This window comes from Phaenicophaeus curvirostris, chromosome 11 (assembly GCF_032191515.1).
Source record: "Phaenicophaeus curvirostris isolate KB17595 chromosome 11, BPBGC_Pcur_1.0, whole genome shotgun sequence".
Lineage (NCBI taxonomy): Eukaryota > Metazoa > Chordata > Aves > Cuculiformes > Cuculidae > Phaenicophaeus > Phaenicophaeus curvirostris.
In genome coordinates this window covers 6,230,566-6,252,501 of record NC_091402.1, presented here as the reverse complement: position 1 = coordinate 6,252,501, position 21,936 = coordinate 6,230,566, and the positions used below count along the sequence as shown (strand labels likewise).

The 21,936-nt window shown below is 46.2% G+C and overlaps 1 protein-coding gene across 22 annotated transcripts in view; it reads left to right on the top strand.

The window, feature by feature from the left end:
* Nucleotides 1-21,936, top strand: part of CADPS (calcium dependent secretion activator) — a 217,976-nt gene that overhangs the window by 58,754 nt on the left and 137,286 nt on the right. For all 22 annotated transcript variants that reach the window (XM_069865973.1, XM_069865976.1, XM_069865974.1 and 19 more), the window contains exon 4: nt 20,900-20,980. In XM_069865973.1, the coding sequence (XP_069722074.1) occupies nt 20,900-20,980 (81 nt within the window). The remainder of the gene's footprint in view (nt 1-20,899; nt 20,981-21,936) is intronic.

The following is a 21,936-nucleotide window of genomic DNA, read 5'->3' as shown; positions in this document are numbered from 1 at the left end:
AAACATCACTCCTCCTCTTTGTCTCTCCTTTAACCAGAAACGGTGAGCAGAAGATGTGACAAAGAAATGACCCTCCTGGTCCTCTTCAGAGACAGTAGTCTTGGTTTTCCTTTTAGCAGCATTTGTTCCCTATAGTCCGTGTTCCTGTCAATCAGCCCAGGAGGCCCTGGAGACAGAAGGGGTGTTATCCAGACCGCGCTCTCTTTAAGCAAGGAACTGTTAACTGCAAAAGAACCCATATGTGATGCTTATCTTAAGGAAGGCTGGAATACTTAATAAGACGTAACTGGTGCATGACCTTGCGCTGTGTTAATGTCTCCCTTTCTCTTCCTTTTAACTGGAAATACAATGCAGGCACTAGAATTTAATTTTGCGCGTAGCTCTTTAAATCTAATTTGAATTCCACGTGAAAACCTTGGTGATTTGCAGCACTCTAACCTTCACTTGTGTATTTTATCACTGAAATCCTGGTGCTTTCCTGGGGAACTTCCAATGCCTGTCATGTGAGAAGAATGGAAAGATATCCTCACAGTTGCACTTAGCAGGGATTATCCATGGCTATGCTGGGGGCTTGTGCCACAGCTCCAGGGTCGTCATTTCAACCAGAGTGTCATGTTGGAGAACCCGGCCTGACTCAGTGAGCTCTGCTAGCCTAACGTTACACAATGCTCTCTCAGTTTTCTCTTTATCGCCTTAAATAGCGAGATCATTCTTGTGACATACATCATCCACTAAGTGAATATTTTGAATGTTCTGTATTAATATTTTACTGAGTTTTCTCTAATCTTATTTCTGAAAGATGTGCTTTCGCTAAGGCTGCTTCTATCCCCTGGCAATCGATATTATGTTCAGTATTCCAGAAAAGAGAACTATTTCAAAAGAAAATGTGTTATTTGTCAGTCCTTTCCTCCACTCCCTAAATTTCATTCTGCAAACTACTAGTGTTTCTATTTTACTTGACATACGCTTCATGCCACAGCTTGGGATGTGATAGACGGTGTCATTTTAATTCAGAAGAAACTCTAGGAGTCAGATGGATCAGGCCATAGAAAGTATTGCGTGAATATAGAATACAGCTGGGTTAATCTTATAAAAAAGTATTGAAAATAAAGAGAGAACAGGTATAGTTCTTAAGAAAAATGAGGTGCCAAGACTTTGCTTCAAAAGCATATCAGAGTAGGCACATATTTGTTTCCACTGAGCTGACTGCAGGTTGGGAAATGATCAACAAACTAGATTTCATGCATTTCAGAGGCTCAGTCTCAGTGTCCCAAACTACAGGGGGTGCAACTTACATAAGCTGTTCCTTGCCCTTATATCATTGTTAAATTTTCATATTAAATATACTATGTTTTTTTCTGGAACATCTGATTCTTCTCATGTTTTGTGAGAAATTAAAGTGCACGTTCAATTGGGAACTGGATACAAGAGATCTTCAAATACAGCCTCTCATGTATACAAAAGGCAGCTATAATAGCTTAAAGTCGTATAAAAAACCATGCTGGCCTCCATCAAACAGACTTTGCTGGATGAGCAAGGCGGCAGGGATGTTTCCTAGCAGGAATGATCTGTGCACGTGTTTTTCATGTGCTGTAGCCTTTGATCTAGCTCTTTTGTCTCTGAAATAGAGGACAGTAAGAAGTTGGGGAGGCGATGGCGCAATATTCTTTGTTGCTCAGTGTGGAGTCTTTATAAAAGCATCATTGCAACGAAAGAGGGAAAGTGATTGCATCTCCCCATTTAACAGAGCGCGGTGGTGTAACAGCCATTCCTTCCAAAGAGTATTTTGAGATTAAAGGCAATATTGAGCTAAGTTCTTCCTGTAGTATGGGAAGACTTAGAAGGCAAGGGAGAGAGGCATAAATCTCTTGGGCAGCCAGCTTGAAGCCATGCTTCAGGGATATGGGTTTTGTTGTAGATGCTGCAAACTTGGAGTCTGTAGGTGTTAAAAATTTGTTGCTATGGCAAGGAAGTGAGCGGAGTTTCCCAGCACAGCTGTATGTGAGCCCTGAGTGCTGGTGGCCTAGGAGAGCACAGTGTGGGTTGGTGGTTGGAGCCTGAACCCCATGATGCTGCTGTGCCACCAGGCTCCTGGGGACTAGTGAAGTGGAGCTGCTGCCTTGGGTGTTCATGCTGGACCCTTCCTTAGAGCATACAGAGGAGAGGCCAGTTCAAATTAAAGGTGCTTGCCACAACGAAGGAGAACAAAGTGCAGATGCATCATTTTGCTGACCTCTTCCAAGCGTGCTGCCAGGAGAGTGAGATTTGCAATGAGAAAAGACACTGGGGAGGAAGCAAGCCCAGTGACAGACAGTGACCCCCAGAGAAGTGCGCACTGACTTCGCCCTGCATCCTGGTGAGTGGTTCTTAAAGGTACCTTCTTGTTCTCATGGATGCCAGGGTGTGCCCCAGGCTTGTTTCTGCATCTTGACCGACTGCTGCCTGTGTTTACAGCTGTACTGGGAACAGCAGTGATCTTGCAGGTCTTCAGTCGTCATTGGTTTACTGGAAGGGAAATTGGTCAAGATCTATAGTGAGGGTATTTTGCTTCAACTATAAACATAAAAAGGTAAAACATAAATGCAAAACTCCAGGTCACCAACAAAACTAGGAGATCTTGGCAGGTAACACAGATTGCAGTAGGATGCTGGCAGGAGGCATCGAGTGAAAGTCTTTACTCCTTGGCTGTTCCTCAGCAGAAGGAGCATCAGTGAAGGTTTCCTTGTTTGCAGGTTGAGGACCATGATCTGTTGGGTTTTTTGTGGGGGGATTTACTGAGCATGGCTAGCTTTATTTGTGACCAAGCTAGGCCAGAGATGACAGGGAGAATCTTTTGGGTGGTTTAAATTATTAAATTCTAATAGTAGAGTAATTAAATGATCTTTTATTTGTTTTTGACAGCAGTCATTTATCCTGCTGATATTTCTGCCAGTTTGCTGGTGAGCTCATGTTGTGCAACACTGGTGAAATGAGCTGCAGTCATGTGTTCCGCTGCCATTACCAGGAGTCATGTGTTCCTGCATGCAGAGCTGAGACCAGGACTGATCAAATAGCTGCAAAATAGAGACGCAGTTTCATGGAGAAGTTATTGACACGGTAGTTTTATTAAATCAGGTGGGGCATGTTATGTTTGATGAGAATATCATTTGCCAAACACATACTATTTTGTTTATAAAATCACATTAAAATGCAGTGCTGTTTATTTCTGATGCAGGGTACAATATCAGCAACAGTTCCTTGTCACCATACCCACTATCTCCTTGTAACTTGGAGTCTCTTTCATTATCTTCCCTCCCCGTGTGTAATCAAAGTCGCAAAAATGTAAAATATGAAGCATTTTCAGTCACATTCTGACTCGATTCTTCATTCACCTCTCTGCTTGTAGATATTCCCTTCATTTGTCCTTTTTCTCCCAAACAGTTGATTTTGGCTAGGAGAAGTTGTACTCGGATGGTTAAGCAGCACCTGTGGGTGAATTAGCTGAAGGAGCTGTGGCTGCTACTGTCAAAATGATTCCGAAGTAACTTCGTAGAGGACAGTGACTGTCAGGTCAGACGAGAGCAGCACAATTTGGATCTGCTTGCAGGAATGTAGCTAGGATAATACAGGTTAGACTAAGAGAAGAACAATGCACTCTAAATACGGTTCATGTGCCATCACAGATCCATAAGAAAAATTATAGTAACCGCTAGTGAGTAGCAGCAGCATTTGGGAAGGGGTCTGCCTTCGAGGCTGGTACAACAGCCTTCCTCTGGGAAGTCGCTGCTGGCAGCTTGATCCTCAGTAAAGCAAGAGGACCCACTGTTTTTGCTAATGGTTTGACCACTTACTGTGCTGCTGCTCTCCCTGGCTTGCACTGTCTGGAGCTCGGCTGCCCCACCAGCATTGCTTGGCCAGTGGCAGGAGGTAGCTCTGCTCCTTTCCCCCACGTCACTCTTGACAGCCGTGTAACTTTTGATCTTCCTTATTACCACTTAACATAAAATCACTGCTTGGTCAATCTCTTTTGCCTTTATTATATGGTGATTGCAGAACAGTTGTGGATGTCCAGCAGCCAATAGAACTTTTATTTCTGTGGATGAAAATAGCCAAAGATACATTCAAGGAGATAATTTGGACCACTAAACTTTCCTATTGTAATGCCACTTGCAGTTTCATCCATTGTATGGCTAGAAACATAAGCAGCAGCAATGAACAATAGCAGAAAAATCTATCTATATTCCATATATACACCAGCAGAAACACTGGTGGTATAATGTCAGACTATGGACCCAATCTGAGCATCATCACTAGTGATCTTGGGAAGACCTGCTCTACTTCAGAATCATGATTTTATGGATGATGACAAAATGCATTTTGTTTAGGCCGGATTGGTGGTTTTTGTTGCGTGAAGTTAAACAGTGTTGGGGGATTAGTAGTCTGTCAGGTGAAACACCTCATGAACCGATGCAAGTCCATGACTCGCCCTGGTACCTGGGAGAGCTGATGGCTCTATGTCTCAGATTCTGTCTTGTCTGCAGGCAGAGCAGCATGTAGATGCACAAGGTGGTGTAAGGAAGGACAGCACAGGATGCAAGGGCAGGAGAGCAAGCACATCTGTCTCCCTAAGGCTTTGTGCCATCCCAGCGTGCCACAGCAGAAGGGAATCTCTATCCACTGTAGTGCGAAATTACTGGATGCCAGACATCAATCAGAAGTGAATCACTCCTGTTCAAAGGCAGAGAGTTCATAAGAATCATCAGCAACAAAACTCTTCCTGTACCGAGGATGCTGAGGAGAGGGGTATATCAGGCTGCTAGTGAGGGATGCTGCTAAGCAAAGGGAAGGGTCAAATAAAGTCCTGCTGGGAGAGGAGTAAATGCCTGTTGATAGCTTTGCATCAGATGTAACTGGGCATCAACTCTGTTGGACGTGAGTTGGCCCCTGCCAGCACAATCAGGGCAGAAGGGAAGAGCGGTGCTGGTACTGCAGCTAACAGGGTAACGGCCAGGGCTGGGCTCAGAAAAATGCACTGAGCCAAAGAGAGTTCAGCATCAAACGGGAGCATCACCTTTCAAGTATGACTTCAGCTGTCTGCTGTAAAGCTGTCTTCAGACTGTAATGATTTCTGTCTTAAGATGAAAAAAAAAAAAAAAGCATTCCTCTGGTCTGACAGTAGTGCAGAGAGCTTTTCCGACTGCCCTCAGGTGTCCTGATGTGAAAAATCCTGGCTGCTCTCCTGGGGAGGACACATGGGGACAGTTGAACTGGAGATGGGACCAGTCCTGCTTTGCTACAGCTGTTTACCTATTCTGTTTTTCAGTATCTGAAACAACTGTGCTACCCCTCCTTCTCTCAGGATGCAGGCTGATAACTTATAGCAAAGTTTAGAGGAAGATTAGCTGCCTTTTTTACTCTTCTCCCTCTCCCCCTCTTGTTTTTTTGGGTTTTTTTGCTTTGTTTTTCTACTTCAAAGGAGACACTGGAGAGGACTTGGAGAGAAAGCAAGTGAGGAGGAAGTACAAGCTGTCAGAAGCAATGTTAGAGCAAGAGTCGGAGTGGCAGTAAGGTAACAAGATGCCAGGGAAGGTGCTGAGTTGTGAAGGGTTTTCAAAGTGCTTATGTATGATTGATGCCTTGGGGGCATCAGCTGTGGGATCTCAAGGTGTTGGTGCAAGCAAGGAGCACAGGATACAGGCACAGCCTCAGTGGGCGTGCTGAGGTCTCCAGCCATGATCCCAAGCCTCTGGCAAATGTAAAGGTTTGGCACTTGCAAGAAAGAGGAGCCATGCCTTGAATGATCTGTGCATGCAGCCGTGGAGAAGGCAGGGCACAAGAAGAAATGAAGACCAAAGGACTGAGCAACGCAGTGGAAGAGCTTGTACCTTCAAAGACAGAGTGAAAGGGAAGAGTGCTGAAGAAGTGATGGGGATGAAGATGTTTTGGAGTCTGATGAGTCTAAGTCCACCACCATTGTGGGATGCTGAGCAAACTGGAGAGGATTTGACTTTCAGAGCAGCTTCTGAAAAGACTGTGGGGACAATTGTGCATGAATGAGTCTGGACCCATGGGCAAATAATACAGCTACAGTGCTACTAGGTTAAGATAAGCAGAGGAATCTCAGGAAAGATTGGGGGATGCTGTTATCATAGAATCATAGAATAGAATCACCAGGTTGGAAAAGACCCACCGGATCATCGAGTCCAATCGTTCCTATCAAACACTAAACCATGCCCCTCAGCTTCCTTCTATATCCTTCTATAGGGTAGCAGAAAAATCTCCACTACGTCCAGATCTGGGATCTGTGCTATAAAAATGTATTGGGAAGATCTTGGGACTTGTGGAAAAAGAAGGAAGGACTAACAGGTTTGCATAACTGGGGAAAACATCGAAGTAATTTGATCTGTTTGCAAATGTATGGGAGAAATCTTTAACCATGCATGGACAAGTGCAGTGAAATCCTGGGATCAAAGCAGACGCTGTCAGCTGCACTGCCAATAGTCAGAGCTGGAAGAGCCTGGCAAAGGTAGTGACAGCCTTTCTCTGAAGGATACACTAGATATTTTTCTATCGGATAAGCTTGAGATTGAATGGAGGGCATGGCCCTAACTTAGCAATATAGGCTGAGATTTCCTAGGGGTGTGCAGAGATTGTGCAGGAAGGGGCCCATTAGTTCATCTGGGGCTCAGAGCCTATTAGCCTCTCATGGCTGGGCTGGTTTTGGACCCCTGCACAAAGAATCAGTGTTATTGCTGAGTACGGAATTAAAATAGTTTCGTTAGTTAACTGAACTTTGTCTAGAATGATTATTTCATTTTAGTCCATGGCAAAGTTGTGGTGGGCTCTGGAAAGAAGCCTTGCAGGCAGGCAGATTGGACCTCTGCCCTGGTCACCCGCAGCCCAGAGCCTTTGGTATGGAAATGTCTGGGATAGGGAGCAGGACTGGGATGCGCGGAGCACTCTGCAGTGCGTGACAGCATGGTGCAGATGAGGTGGTGGCAGATGAGCGGACCCTGCTTTGCCAGATGAAGTTTGTTACAAATTCCCATCTGCTCAGAAGCAGAAGCTGTAAGGTTTGCGCTGTGCAAGTAATTATTTGTTATACATTTTAAAACATGAAATCTAGTCCAAATGGCAAATATGTGTGTGTCATTGCAGTCAAAAAAGCTGCCAGCAGCATAAACCTGAATGACTCTGTGTAATGATCGAGGTGGGGACAGGAGGCGATTACCTTTGCTTCTGTACCAGCCTTGCAAACCAGCTATTGCACGAGGTGTCCCTGTGTGGATCTTGGAGGGCATCTGGCTCGTAAGGAGCAATAGCAGGTTGGTGCCAGGTTTCTGTTTGTCCTGGCAGTGGTGGCAGTGAGCACAGTGAGTTGTGCTGATGCAGCCAGGACTGCGAGCAGCACTGCAAAGTGGGCATCACCTCTGCTGCCCCTGCCTTGAACTGGCAGTTGTCCTTGCCTGCCACGCAAACGGGCTTAGCTGGAGAGGAAAACTAACCAAATTTAAAGAGAAGAATTTTCTGCTTTCCCCATTTTCTCCTTCCCACACTTAGGTTCTCATCTTCTCTCCAGCTGGTCTACTGCTCGCACAGGCACCATCTTTCAGAGCTGGCTGTGTTCTCACCTGCTTCATTTGTTTTACCTGTGACAGAAAGCACACATCTGGCACAGCTGGGAGGTGACCAGCCAGGTGTGAAAATGGCCCTGGAGAAGACAGGAGAGGCTTGCTGGTTTTCTTCAAGTGGAATATGCAAGAGGCAATCTCTCAGAGCATGCAGACGCATCCCGCAGAGCAAGCCTGTGTATGGTTTGTAACGTGGGCAGATTTGGGATGAATGAAGCATTTTTCAGGTTTTTAGGGAACTGGTTGAGTTGTTTCAGCAATATTTTACTCTCTACTCTTAACACCACCACCACCCCCCTCCAAAAGAGTGGATTTGAGATGGATCTAAGCATTTTAGAAACAGAACAGCTTAGGTTTTTTAGATGGCAGAAAACGTAGTAAGGAAAACTGTTTGACAATGAATGATTTTTGAGAGGGTGGGTTCTGTGGATTTTGCTCAGCTTGCAAGTCAAATGATTCAGTTATTCTTTCAGGTTTCAGGCAAGGTCACAGCGTGATGCTCAGTTGATTCTCTTGCACCTGCAAAGCAGCACGGGCAGGTATAAGAGCATTTCCCAGCTGTGCCAGTTCCCAGCAAGAGCTCTGTCGCTCTCCTCTGCCTTCCTTAACAGCTCACAGTGCTTTCAGAAGATGCCCTTTCCTGTTGTTTTTGCCCATAACTCCAGCTGGAGGGAGAGAGGGACACAGAAGGAGCTGCATTTCTGCACGAGTTTGCAACCAGGGCAGCAACCTGACCCCGTGGGAGCTTGCACACACACATCATTTTTTCTGGTACCCTGAGCACTGGTTTCCTCCCCTTGATTTCCATAGACCTGCTTTAACAAACTACTTGATTAATAATAAGAAACAGAGGGGAAGAATTTCAGCTGTAGGTTCCATACACATACATTCCCATGGTTTTATAGCCAGTAGCATCTGATGCTGCCTTCATTTGCAGTAACAGGGTGGCTCTAGCAGTACAGTTTTGACCTGGATAGAGAGCAGAATGCAAAAGCAGCTGGATCCCATGAGAACGCTTCAAGCATTGCTTTTCTCTTTAATCTCTTCAGTGGTGTTTTTTCTTGATTTCTAAAAAGAACCCCAGCTGCCATCTAGGATGGGCAGGTACCGATGTTGCAGACCTGCAGTCACGGTTGCTCTCTGGCTTGCAGTTGGATTCCAGCTGTGTATTCTGCACTTTTGTGTGTCCTTTCTGTATATGAAGTGTGTTGCCCTCAGCAGAAGCTTAAATGGAAGGGTGAGTGTAGAATACAGATGAAATGGGATCAGAGAGCAGGTTATCACCTTATTTTTGCAGTGCACTGCCATTCAGAAAGCACCAAGAGACCTCAACAATAGCAGAGACTATAATGCCCTACTCTGACTTGTCCAATATATATTCCCTGACTCTGTAAGCAAAAGCCTTCCTGCCCTGGTAACGATTTGAAAGGAAAGAGGTCATGCCTTGCTGAATGTAGTTCAAAATAAACTGCATTTCCTCAAAGAGCAGGAGCTGAGAGTGCTTCTTGCAGAGGAGCTGTCTGGAAGGGTTACCATGCAGCTAGGAGTGAGGTAGGACCCACCACCCAGCCTGTGTCCCAACTGGAAATTGATCACCTTTTTTTTGTGAAACTCTCCTGTGAAGGCCTCTACCATCTCCTCTGGCATCTCAGCTGTGTCCTCACCTGCCCTGCTGGGGTGGGCTTCATGGGTGGTGGGTGCTTCTCCCGCTTCTCCAGCTCTGTTGCTTCCTAGCATGTGCCAAATCTGAAGTAGTCCATCCTAGGTTGGGATGAAGATGTTGGGCAACTGGTGTTTTATTTGCCTTTCAATGCAAAGACCCAGAAATACAGTGTGAAAAACAGCTCCCTACCCTGTGGGGCTGGGAAGGCTTTACCTGGAGGCTCCATCCATGCTGAGCTCTAGGAAAAGAGAATTAAGAGGCAGCAGGTAAAGCCTGGAGGAAGACTGGGAGAAATTAGCCATGCTTTCAGGAATGCAGTGCAAGACCCTCAGGGCAGCTTCGGACTCTTTTCTGCCTTGGTACGCCCATACACAAGATATTGGGGTCCATGTCACACACTGCTGGGGTTGCAGAGGGTGTGGCAGCCGGTTGACTCCATTCACCGTCTTGTGGTGGTCGCTGTCTAGAGCCAAGGGGTGCAGGGCAGCGTGTCCAGCCCATAGCAGGCGGTGGTGGATGGACAGATACCCTGGCTCTTTGGTCTGGCTGGAGCAGGGCTGCAGGCAAGCGGTTCCCTGGCACCCACCAGGACATCAGAGTAGCTCGACAATAATATTCCACATGGAGAAGGATGTTAATGACAGGGAACGTGATTGACTGCCTTTTCCTGTTGTTGCTATATTATCTATTTAAATCAGCTTGAATTAAGTGCAGTTATATTTAATGCTGTCTGTCTACACGGCTGAATTTTTAGATTGTTAATTTTCACTTGCAAATTGCTTAATTTTGTCTGACTTTTTATAAATATTTGTAATGTGAGTTCATATTTTCTATTATGTGTGATACAGATGCTGGAAGAAACTAATTGTTCTCAGTCTGTGCACCAGCTCTGGCGGGAGCACCCGGAGCCTTAGTTCTCCCTTATTAAAAAGCCATTGCCTTTTACAGCTGATGTGTCAGAAATTGAGGTCTGTAGCCATTGCAGCCTGTGTGTTGTGGTTTGGGAAAGCCATTAGGATTCATTTGACTTCCTGCCAGGAAGAAAAGGAGGTGTTCATTATCCGCAGCATGGTGACATGGCAAGGACTCAACACTCATGACACTGCATGTATGTATTGTTGCTGCACTGATGGAGCCCGCTCTGAACATTGATATGAGATGTGGAGGGCAATGGAGTTTTAAACTGTACCATTTTCAGGGATTTTGATCCCTTGGACTCTAAAAGCCTGTCGCTGTTGTCACAGAGGGGTGCCTCCTGCCCAGGTAGGGCTGCGTGTGGTCTGTGCCCAGCACGTAAGGATGTTTGTCTTGGTGGGTCTCCCACAGGGTGGGTGTAGTGAAGGGTAAAAGACCAAATATCTGTGCCTTGTGTCTGCCTGGCTCTCTGCTGCTGCTGTGTTCACAGATATGCTGAGGAAGGGGCCTCAGGACAGAGGCAGTGCCTGGCAGGTCCCCAGGTGCATCCACCATGAGGCTGTTCCGCAGGGCGGCCTGGCAGCCTTCTCGCACACAAATCCAGCCTTAAGGCTTAAAAAGCCTTTGCAGTGCCAGCCTTGAGGTATTAGCCTCCAGCCAGGATGGCAGCCTCCAAGGGCAGGAGAGGAGGGATGCCACAAGCGTCACTGGGACGGGACTGTGGTGGGTAATTGCTGCTGGAGTGCATCTACCTGGGGAGCAACGCTCTGTCCTTTAGGATAAAGCAGTGCCTGTGCTGCCAAGGGCAGTGTGACTGCAGCAGGTCAGGCAAGCATCAGCACAGCTCATCCAGCTGATGGGAGGGTTGCTGGGGGTCAGGCACACACACGCTGAACCTAGATTCATGGTGGGACGATGCAACACCCAGTCTGTATCAGAGCTTCACAGCTGCCGCGGTTCGAGCTGGGTAGAGTAAAGATGGCACAGGCCTGGGAGCAGCAGCACTGTGCTCCCCAGGCAGCAAAGCAAAGGGAGGTGCGGTACCCTGCTGCTTTGCAGGAGCTGCTGCTTCTAGGCTGAAGCATCTTCTTCTGTAGTTGTTGTAGTGACTGTACACATACATTATTTATCTTACATTTAATATGGACACATAACAGCATTTTCCCTGTTGCGTAGATAGCTTGCCAGGCTTACTGTCTTCTCCAGTAAGGTAACGAGGACAGCGTACCCCATGGGAAAATCTCCCTCGGCATGGTACTTCATGCAGAACTCCTTCCTCCCTCACCTTATGGGCTAGCTGCTTTTAAAAGCATCACATTTTTCTCCCTGTGTTTGTTTCTTCATAGCTATGCGTCTCGCTACTTTTCTGTGTCTGCCTCAATTCTTCTCGCATCTTTGATGTTAATGCAGGTGCCAGAGCATCTCGCAAGGGTATGGTGCAGGGCTAAATCCCACATGACAGCTTGTGGATCCACGTGGTCCTTCTCAGAGGTGCTGTACATCCATTTTGCGCCACTGTTTTTTCACAGGTTGAATAGGTCCTCTTGGAGGGGATCAGGCAGCAAAAGAGGTGCTGGATGCTCCCGTTTATTTGGACTAGGATTCCAGCCTCTGTTCCTTGTAGGTTTTTTGGGTAGTTGAATGCTAATCATTTAAGAAAGAAGTAGCCTTTTCACAATGCAATGATAAATTAGATAGGATTGGTACAGCTAAGAGTATTGCTTCTGTTTAAAACCAGGAAATTTTCCCCGAGGTGGATTTCTGTGAAACCTTTGAATGACTCGGAGCACAGCTGTCAGGGCGCTGTTCTAAGAAAGGGGGGAACTGACCTTTTAATTAGCATAATATAGTCATTTAGCATAATAATCATGATTACTTATTAAACATTAATCATTGTTATTGTTACTTACTGTCCAAAGGGACTTACAGATGTGGTGTTTCTGCTCTGGATTTTGAAAACACTTCACTAATTGGTATCAACTTAAGTGCAATCTGGAGGGACTGAAAATAGCTAGATCTGCCATGGAGTGCAATTTCCGTCCAGTTCTTCGTTGCTGTAGGAAGGGGTCTCATGGTGATTTATACAGAAATTGCTGCAGAAGTGTAGTCTTAGACATGAGTGGGAGCAGCTACTTCCACTCCCTTAGGATGCTGCCCTCTGAGAACATGCAGCAACCTCTTCACAAGCTGAGGATTTGCTGCCCAGATGTTTAATTCTTCCAACTGCTTTCTTCCTGACCTCACGAGAGGGTTTGCTATGTCAAACCAGCGTGAAGCACATCAGCCTGTTCTGGAGAACAGTCTTTTCAGGTCTCTGGCTGTGATAATCTAAATTTCAGAAATACCAAATTGGATTGTAATGGGCAGCACTGCAATTTTTTGCTATCTTAGTTCTTGAACAAGTGGGAGCTGTAACCTCCTACGTTCCCTTTTCTCCTTTTCTACTGATACCCAGGTTTTTTGGTATAAAAGGGAACCCCTGGCCTTGCTCTTCACAGCCAGAGTCTCTGCTTTGTCAGCTCTTTGCTCAGAGGTTCTGCAGAAAAGGATCTGTCACCATGCTACTGCAAGAACCAGTCTGACAGTTCAAACTACAAGGGGTGCTCCAACATATCATAAGTATGTATTTTGGAGAGCAGCTGTCCAATTTCAAGCTGTACCTGTGTGACAGGCAAGTTTCTTTCTGAATGTGTTTTTTCTTTCTATTTTATGTTAGCTATTTTTAATGAGTAAAGGTGATCCTCATTCATGTGATAACTTCTGTTCTCTACTTGTTCACCTGTATAATCATCCCTACCAAGTACAGTGCTGATTGCAGCAGCAGCACTTCAGTCTGATCCTTGAGCTGTCATCAGAGCTGGGAACAAAGCTTGCTTGGCCAGGAAGCCAGCTACACAAAGACCTCCTCAGGAAGGACTGCACGGCTTGGCTGGGGAGCCCAACACCTTCAGTTCAAAAGGACGTCTCCCGCAGGATTGGCATTCCTCTCAGGACAGCTTCTCAGCCCCAAATACCCACCTCTGTCAGGCATCAGCAAGTAGAGGGTTTGACTTGAAATGTGTAAATAGTTGTGACTCTCTGAAGCTCACCAGAAGCTGCCACCTTGTGTTTGTGAAAGGTTTTCAGGTGCTGCGGCCATGGAGGTCCATCAAAAATCCCTCAATGTGGTGCTGAAAGCAAGAAAAATCTGAGTTCTCTGCTTGAATCAACAGGAATTGAGATGCTGGCCTAAAGCACGTTTCGGCACAGAGGGGTAAACTTTTAAAGGTGGCATAAGTTCCTATGCAAGAGCCTTGCCTGTTGCATAAATACCATTGGAGATGTTCCCATGTCTTATTCTGTCACCTTTAATCCTGCTGAGTGTCAAGCATAGTGTAAGCTTTGCTGGACCAGTCCTCCTGCAACTTGCTTTAGCTTCAAAGGCTAAAGCCCATCTTGAATTATGTGAGAAATGTATCTACCATTTAACTTTTAATCAGAAAAACTGAGGATTTGAGGATATGCATATCTTTCTTCTTTGGTGATTGTGATGAGTTAATTGCAGCCAATTCGAGCTGTAAAAATTACTTGGAACTGAATAGTAGTTTGTTGTCATGTGTAGGAGATTTGGGTGATTCTCTTCATGGTAACTAATGGAAATCCAGCAAATAACAAGCTGTAGGGAAACACAAGCAAGCGAAACATAGTGATCTACCTCGGACTGCATCAACTAGCTAGAGCTCCAGTTTCTTTCGTGGTGCCGTAGCTCAGCGTATGCTGCCCGTATGCCTTCAAGCATCCTTATGCAATGCCATAAGAAGAGGGTATTAAGGCATACTCAGAGATGAGAGCCTCTGCACAGCTTAGTTTTTAAGCCCTTTCAGTGTAGTACACCTCATACGGATGATCTGTCAGAGGGATTTGCAGGGTTCAGAAGTTCTCTGGCCACAGCTGGAAAGGATGTGCCTTTCGAGTGGAAGTGTTCTGCCATCCCTTTTCTTAACAGCTTGCAAACCATTTGCAAAGACAGGCAGCACTTTTTCTTCCCCTCCCCGTTTTGCTGAATCAGGTTTTTCATTTACTTTGATTTATCATTGCACATAAATCTGGAGGTATCTTTGCACAACCTGCTGGAAAGCTGCGTGCTGGGTTTGCTTGTCTCAGCTTTCCTCAGCCCTGTGGCACAGTCTTGCAAAGCTGTGAGAGAGTATGGTGGTAAGCAGGTCTATAACAGAGATGGCAGGGGGTTTGTCTGCTTTTCCTGTGCAGGATCCGTGCCAAACACCTGCCTGCCCTTGCCACACCACCAGCACGTGTTGGTTAGTTCATCAGTGCGGTAGAAATGAGCACTCAGGGATGCTGCTGCCGGCAGCAAGAATGGCATGAGAACCCTTTGCCCCCATGTGCCACCAGTGCTCCTCTGAAACATCCTAGAATCATAGAGTGGTTTGGGTTGGAAGGGACCTTGAAGATCATCCAGTTCCAACCCCACTGCCATGGGCCAGGACGCCTTCTACTGGATCAGGTTGCTTAAAGCCCCATCCAACCTGGCCTTGAACACCTTGAGGGATGGGGCATCCGCAGCTTTCCTGCGTCTCCTGTGCCAGTACCTCACCACCCTCCTCATGAAGAATTTCTTCCTAATGCCTAATCTAAATCTCCCCTCTCCTCTTTAAAGCCATTCCCACTCCTGCTATCACTTCATGTCCCTGTAAAAAGTCCTTTTCAAGCTTTCTTGTAGGCCCCCTTCAGGTACTGGAAAGGTGCTACAAGGTTCCAAAATATGTTGGAAATCAGCTCTGCTTGTCAGATGACCTATCCAAAAGGCAGCGTTTAGGCTGGAGTTGATTTGAGGGTGGATCTCTTGACCTTTCCTGGGGAAGCAGGTGCGGTCCCAGTATCTGCCAGAGGATGTGCTGGATGAGAGCTTGTACAACCCAGGCGGCTGGCAAGCACAGATTTACTGCGGTGCTGTAAGATTCAGCACTCGGGTGAGAGGGGAGGTACGGGGGCTGCTGTACATCCCATGGAATATTTCCACTGATGAGTCTAGCACAACCCTAAAGTTTGTGAACTGTGAAATAAGATTTCTCTTAGAGAAGGAAGCATCAGCCTTCATTGAATTATCTGAGTCCTTGCTGCTGTTTTAAATCTCGCCCCTGGACCCCCTGGCTGCTCTCTCACAGCAGCAGTGGTTCATTAAATAACCCAGGAGCTTGCCAGGATAACGGGAGCAGGCACCCATCCGCAGCAAAGGTTAGTGTGCAGCTGCTGTTGGAAGTGACTGAATTCCTGCCACGGGGCCAGTTTTACCTGCACAGGGGAAAAGTGGTGTGGGCTCTTCTCCAAAAGAAGGAGTCTGTCACCTTCTAAGGTGCTGGAGCCCCAGGATGCTGTGAGGAGCTGGGGCCGATGGGAGGGAAAAAGAAAATTTTGGTGAAGTGATAGGCGCAGGCTGTAATTCCTTGAGTTAAGGGGAATTTTACATTGTACTAGAAGTAGTCTGCATGATTTGGGGCCTAAAAGACTGATTTGGGGAAGACTGACTGGTTAGAGGGGAGATGGCCTTGAGCATCCCTGGTGCACGGTGGCAGTGGGAGGGTGATCCTCCTGGGATAGCATGGGCACAATGCAGCACCACAATCCAGAGAGTTGGTGGAGAGGATGTGTCCTGCTGGTTCCCTCTGGCTTCCCAAAATCCTCTCGAACCGCATGAGTGACAGTTGCGGAATCCATGGTTGGACTGTGCTGATGCTGCCCTTTTTGCTGTCATGGGGAAATACATTACACAGGAATGCTGTCCTTGCTTTCTCTTCCTTGCTCCCATTTGAGATCCCAAGGCAGCTTTTGGTTCATGGGTTGCCGTTTGCTGCTCAGAGGATTAGCATGTTGCCCAGGGCATAAATGCCTTACCTGACCAAGGGAGCAGAGCGTCGTTCATGTTTCCAGTTTAAAAAGGAGGTCAGTATCCCGCTAGCAGTCAAGGGAGGGAATGTTCAGATCCTCTTCCACTTTCTACTTCAGAGACCTGGACAGAGGTCGAGGCCTTGAGATCTGGGTTGCCTCTCTTGCTCTGCCCTTTGCCACTTGTAGAGAGGAATATTTACTGTTGGTGGGAGAAGGATGCTACAGAGCAGTCTGCTGCAGTGGCATGGACTGTGTCTGAGGAAGCTGCGTGTGGTTTGCGGTGCCACACTGTCCTGTCTGGTGGTACTTTGTCTCCTAGCGTGGTGGTTTTCCAATAAGAAACCAAGGGTTTCCGTGCAGTGAGTCACTTTGGGGGCCACGTGTTTCTTTCAGCGGGAGTGCTCCATGTTGCTAATGCCACAAGTTCTGAGTTCACCTGGTCTGATAAAGTAATTATTAATTGATGCGGGTTTATGAATTTTTCAGTGTTTTCTCTCATTGTGCGTCACAAAGCAAAGCCACCTTTTATGAGACGAAGATCTCTCCTAAAGCTCTACATCAAAGCTGCAAAATTGTCACCCGTGTTGTGATCTTGTTCAGCCTTCACATGCTGCATGTTTGCTTTGAAATACTTAATCAACCATTTGCTGAGCTACAGAGTTCCCAGCATGTCAAAGGATGAGCATATTGAACTTTCTCTTTGAGGCTTTTAGCACCTATAACTGTACGTGACATAGGTATTTGGCTGCGTTAATTATTTTGGGGGGACTTAAGACAGGATGAGGAAGAACCTAAGTGGGTCACAGCTTTTGTCCTTGTGCTCCACTCAGGGAAAATAATTCATGAAGTGGGGTTTTCAGACCTCCCCAGCTGCGTGGTTGTGTGCTGGACAGAGGGACGAAGAAAATTGAATTTGGAGACCACTGACAGTGCATCCAGCCGAGGCAGTCCCTGCTTGGTAGCAGCCTGGCTGTGCAAGGGGCATCACCCATCCCTGGGTGCCAACACTGCCTCGGCGGGGAAAACCAGCCCAGGCAGCGGCCACGGATTTTGTGGAGACTTGGACTAAATGCATTCATTTCCAGAAGGTGAAGAGCTGGATTTGTTTCCATTCCTGGTGTTGCTGCAGCTCAGCGTGCTGACAGCAGGCTTTAAGCCGTGATAAACTGAAACTGGAGCTTTAAATATGTAACTCTCTGACTCCAAAGACAGAGGAATTTAAAGTCTTCCTTAGCACTGTTCATGTCCTTGAAGTGCCTCTGTGGTCCCCCACGGTATGCAGAGGCCAGCCTGGGCTCTGGCTTGAGAAACTACAAGGCTGAGGCTGGGTGATAGGTGAGAGGTCTGACCCACCAGCCACATGGTTCAAGCACAAATTTGGTCAATGCCTGCACCTATTATTGCAGATCTTATGATTTCATTAGGTTGGTTGATTTGCCTCTGCTGCCGTCTTTCAAAGGTGTAGAGCAATTATCTTCCATCCCTCTGAGATAACATGGGGAAAAGTCTCACAGTGAATTTGATTTGGGGTCGTGGAAGTATGGGGTGCATCTGCAGACCCCTGGCTGGTTCTTGCTGGCAACATCAAACTCTTTTAACCTTTTCCATTCATTTACTAGTGCCCATTAAAAGTTATTCCTTATTAGCAGTTTATGTGTAAAAAGACCTTGTCTTCTATGCGATCTTGTTCATAAAGTCGAAGGATCACCAGGTGTTAAAGTAGGCAGATGCCACTGCAGTGGGCTGGCTGTTTGGGGTTCCACTTGGAATCCAGTCTACATAACTTCTTATTTTTACTTTAGCAACTGTTACACCAATGTAGATAACCTCTGCAGGGCAAACAGAGAGAGCTAATGTCGTATATGGGTAGGCATATGAAAACATCTAATTTAGCAGCAGGCAGTTGGGTAATGATCAATTCAGAATTGCAAATTACGTACGTCATATATTTGTGGCATGCTGCTGAGGAAAAGCCCAGTGCATATGACAAGTCATATATATACTGAAATTTATAATACTTTTCACATTTAATTGACTGGAGCAACCTTATGATTTATATCTTTGCTTTATTCATAACACATCCATAACATAGTCATAATGCAGAACGAAACTAATTCAATTTCTCTTTGACTTTGTAAATCATTTGGCTGTCAAGTATTTGAATATAAAGTGGGCATGCATACAGCAGAAAATAAACAGCTGGTTCTCTAGTTAAGAAATCGAGTTTTAATGCTATTAGGATATGTGGTGCCTTACTTGAATGTTTGGTCTTGCTTAGATACGAGGCCTTGTGTTTGCCTCTTGCCTTATTTCACAAGAAGGGCATGTTTTACGGGCACCAGCATTGCTCTCTTAATTGCCCCATATAGTGTTGTGGCTGTGTAAAACATACTCACTTTGCTTTGACAGCAGTACAAGCCCATCCCAGACTCAGGAGCAGCGAGTAGCTGAGCTGCTGACCCTTAATCACAAGAGACTTGCTTGAATGGGAGGTGAGGGTGCGCGGGACTGCAGGCAGAGGCTGCCTCATCAATACCACTCTGCAAATATCAAGAAGAAAATGTTATGTTTTTTACAGACTGGGAGTGCTTTCCCAAAGATCAGTTTTTGCCATGGAACTATCATGCAGAGTCATTGAAAATACAGCCTGGAAAGATATTTTTTTTTGTCCTTCAAATACCAGGTCACCTGGCTTGGCATCACTAGTCTGTTTTGGGAAGCACAGCCCTGAGAAGCAGAACCTTACACACTTGGCCACAGCCAAGAACACTGCCTAGGTTGCTTGAGGCCTTCTAAGAAAAAATAATCTTCTGCAGTCAGATCTTGCCTTGACACGGTTTTTGACACCCGCAGCATCACTGGAAAACATCTGCAAAATCAAGATAGCACAGAAAGTCTGTGGCAGTTTGCTGGCTCATTTTCATACCGCAAAAACAGCTCTCTTCCATACCAGCAACCTTGGTTTCTAAATATAGCATATGGGTTATTTTGGGTAGTGTGTGATTAACCTCAATTACTGTAGCTCAGATGGAATTCAAATATAATGCCCCCTCTTTCAGAGTTGGAAAGGAAAGAAAAGCTGGGACTGTAGATTTCCTACCCTCAGTGAAGCTGCTTGCACTGAGATGCTTGCACGTGGGTGGTGGTCAGTGCTTTGATGGATTTGTTCATGAAGAAATTAATGCAGCTGATCTTGAAGGGTGCTGGCAGTCCAGGGCTTTGTACTGCTTTTGGGATCATGAATATAAAGATGAAGGCAGCAGGTTATATGGTGAAATGAAACCTGGGTGGCTACAGCAGCTTCGGTGGATTTGGATTGTGGTTTCAGAACACTTTGTAGTTGCCCTGCTTGAGTTAAATCAGTAGCACAGGCTTTCAAAAACTAATCAAAAATAGACTTTCCTTCAACCGTAGTAAAATGTTGGCTCTCTGGAAAATCACTGGTGGTGAAGCAATATGCAAATGCACATGTGCATGCATGCAGGTCTACACGAGCATATGTGAGAGGGGGAGATGCAGGATGTGCAGGCAGAAGGTCGAGAAGATGCCATTTAAAGTGTCAGATTTGGAGGAGAAACAGCATGTTTTAGCCTACCCAGGGAGCATTAATGGATGAGCTTGTTGTTCGTCAGGCCAGCAATCAAAACTTTTGTTGTTGCTGTAGCTGTAACTTTCCAGACTGCACTGCACCAGCTGAGCCTGTCTTCTGTCAAGCAGTTTGTCTCCAGAGGAGGCTAAAACCCACGGAGGTGATTAGCGCAACCCCAAGAACTAATTTATGTGTAGCAGTCGGTGGCAGGGCTGACCTATGGTGGTTTGTGGCAATTGCGATTGCTGGTAGCTGGAAGGGGCTGATGCTTTGTAAACAAAGGCAGCCGTTGGATGGAGCAGCAACCTTCCCACCTGAAGTCACGTTTGTTTGAGGAGATGAACCAAAACTCTGAGGTTTTGCATCAGGGAGAGCTTTGTTTTGTGCCTCATGGGTGGAGCAATGCTGTGACCACCCCACTGCCACAGGTTTCTAGCTTTGTGCCGTAGCCAAAATGACCCTGAAGGAGTCCAAAGAGTGGTTGGAGTGTGGAAAGCAGCAGTCACTGTGCCTCTTCCACGTGTGCTGTAATTGCTTGCTTAACTGGCAGAAACAACATTTTACCCTCAGAAGACATTTCAGGGCCGGGCAGAAACATAACACTGAACCACACACTGTGAAAAAAAACCCAAAATATCTCTGCTGAAGGCTGCAGGAAAACCGATTGTGTGAATCTGGTGGTAGCACAGGGTTGCAGCAATATGGGGAAAAAGAGAAAGAAAATAAGCAAATGCTGTTGCTGTGCGCTTCTTCTGAGCCTTCTTTTGTCTTTTTCTGGGTAGCAAGTAGAGGTGGAGGGTGTTTGATTTGGTGATCTGGATCTGCTATGCATCCTACCCTGGCACAGGAGGAGACCTGTGGCTTCCCAAGCAGCAAGTTGGTAGCGTTCTGGAGGGCAGTCATTTTTCTGGGATTCAGACAGTCACCATCAGGGTTTGCTGCCAGACTGGCTTACTGGGCAAAGTGGGTGCAAGACCTCGAGGTGAGGATGCTCAGCCCCAGGAGGCAGATGGGCAGGTATCATAACAAGGTCTGCACAGTCCCCTGGTCATGTCTGTCTTGGGACCTGGTTAACATTGTGTGTGTCTTTTGTGGGGGACTCTGTCCCAGAGGAGGACCCATCTCCACTCCCTCGATGCTGTGCTTCATTGATGGGCAGCCTGAAGAGCTGAACTGCTTGTAAAGGTGCTTCATTGATTCATTTTTCACCTTGATTTGCTTTTTGTTTTTATACAGCTCGACAACCCAGATGAGCAAGCGGCACAGATCAGACGCGAGTTAGATGGACGTCTTCAAATGGCAGAGCAAATTGCCAAGGTAAAAAAAAAGTATTCTGTATTAACAAGCTCTCCATATAGAAGCACATAAGTTTGATGCAACCCCCGAGTCTTGTCCTTCCTTCAGTTTCTTCTCCCAGTAATCATCAGCTAAAAATAAGCAGTTTTTAATGACAAATAAAGCATCAAGTACAGATGAAGCTGTTACAATGTGCATTTCTTGGAATGTTCTGATGAGCTGGGACAGTTTTAAATTCCTGCAAAATACCTTACAAATCCTCAGCAGTGTGAAGATATTGTCCTGAAGTGCTCCAGCTAGATCTGCAAGTGTACATCTGAGCCCTCTTTGTCAAACTCATAGGCTAGGTAATGAAGTGGATGATGACATGGAAAAAGGAGTCAGGAATTGCCCTAACAGGGTTTGTGCTGTTCACTGGGCTGCTGGAGCCACAGTTTCCTGCCTATAGGTAGATGCTCTCCCAACATATTCACACTTTGTGCAAGAGCAGTCAGGCTATCATTGCACCTTGCAGACATCACTGCCCTCTGGAGCAGTAGACGCAGGACTTTAAAATGTTTTTTTGGAGCTAAACACTTGGCTAAACTCCCCAGTTACTCTTCTGTAAGGAGACATCTCTCTGGGAGCAAATTACGCCCTCACACAGTTCAGATTTCTGTGGCCTCCAGTGGACCATGTGTGGAGAGAAACCCTGGGTCCTGTTAACGTCACTATGGCCAAGATTTTATGCTTGCCTGTAATCAGATGCTCTGAGTCACTGCTAAAGCCCTAATGGGACTGAAGTCATTGAGAATTATCTTATCTGGCTGTTCTTGATAATCAAGAAACTATTGCTAGAAGGAAAAGAAAAAGGTCTACTCAGAGAGACATAGCTTAGGCTAGTGACCTGCCTTTCAGCAGCAGTCCTCCAGGCCCTGATCTGTACCCAGATTGGGGGTTTTATGAGAAAGGTACTGTCAGAGCTGTTTGCAACCATG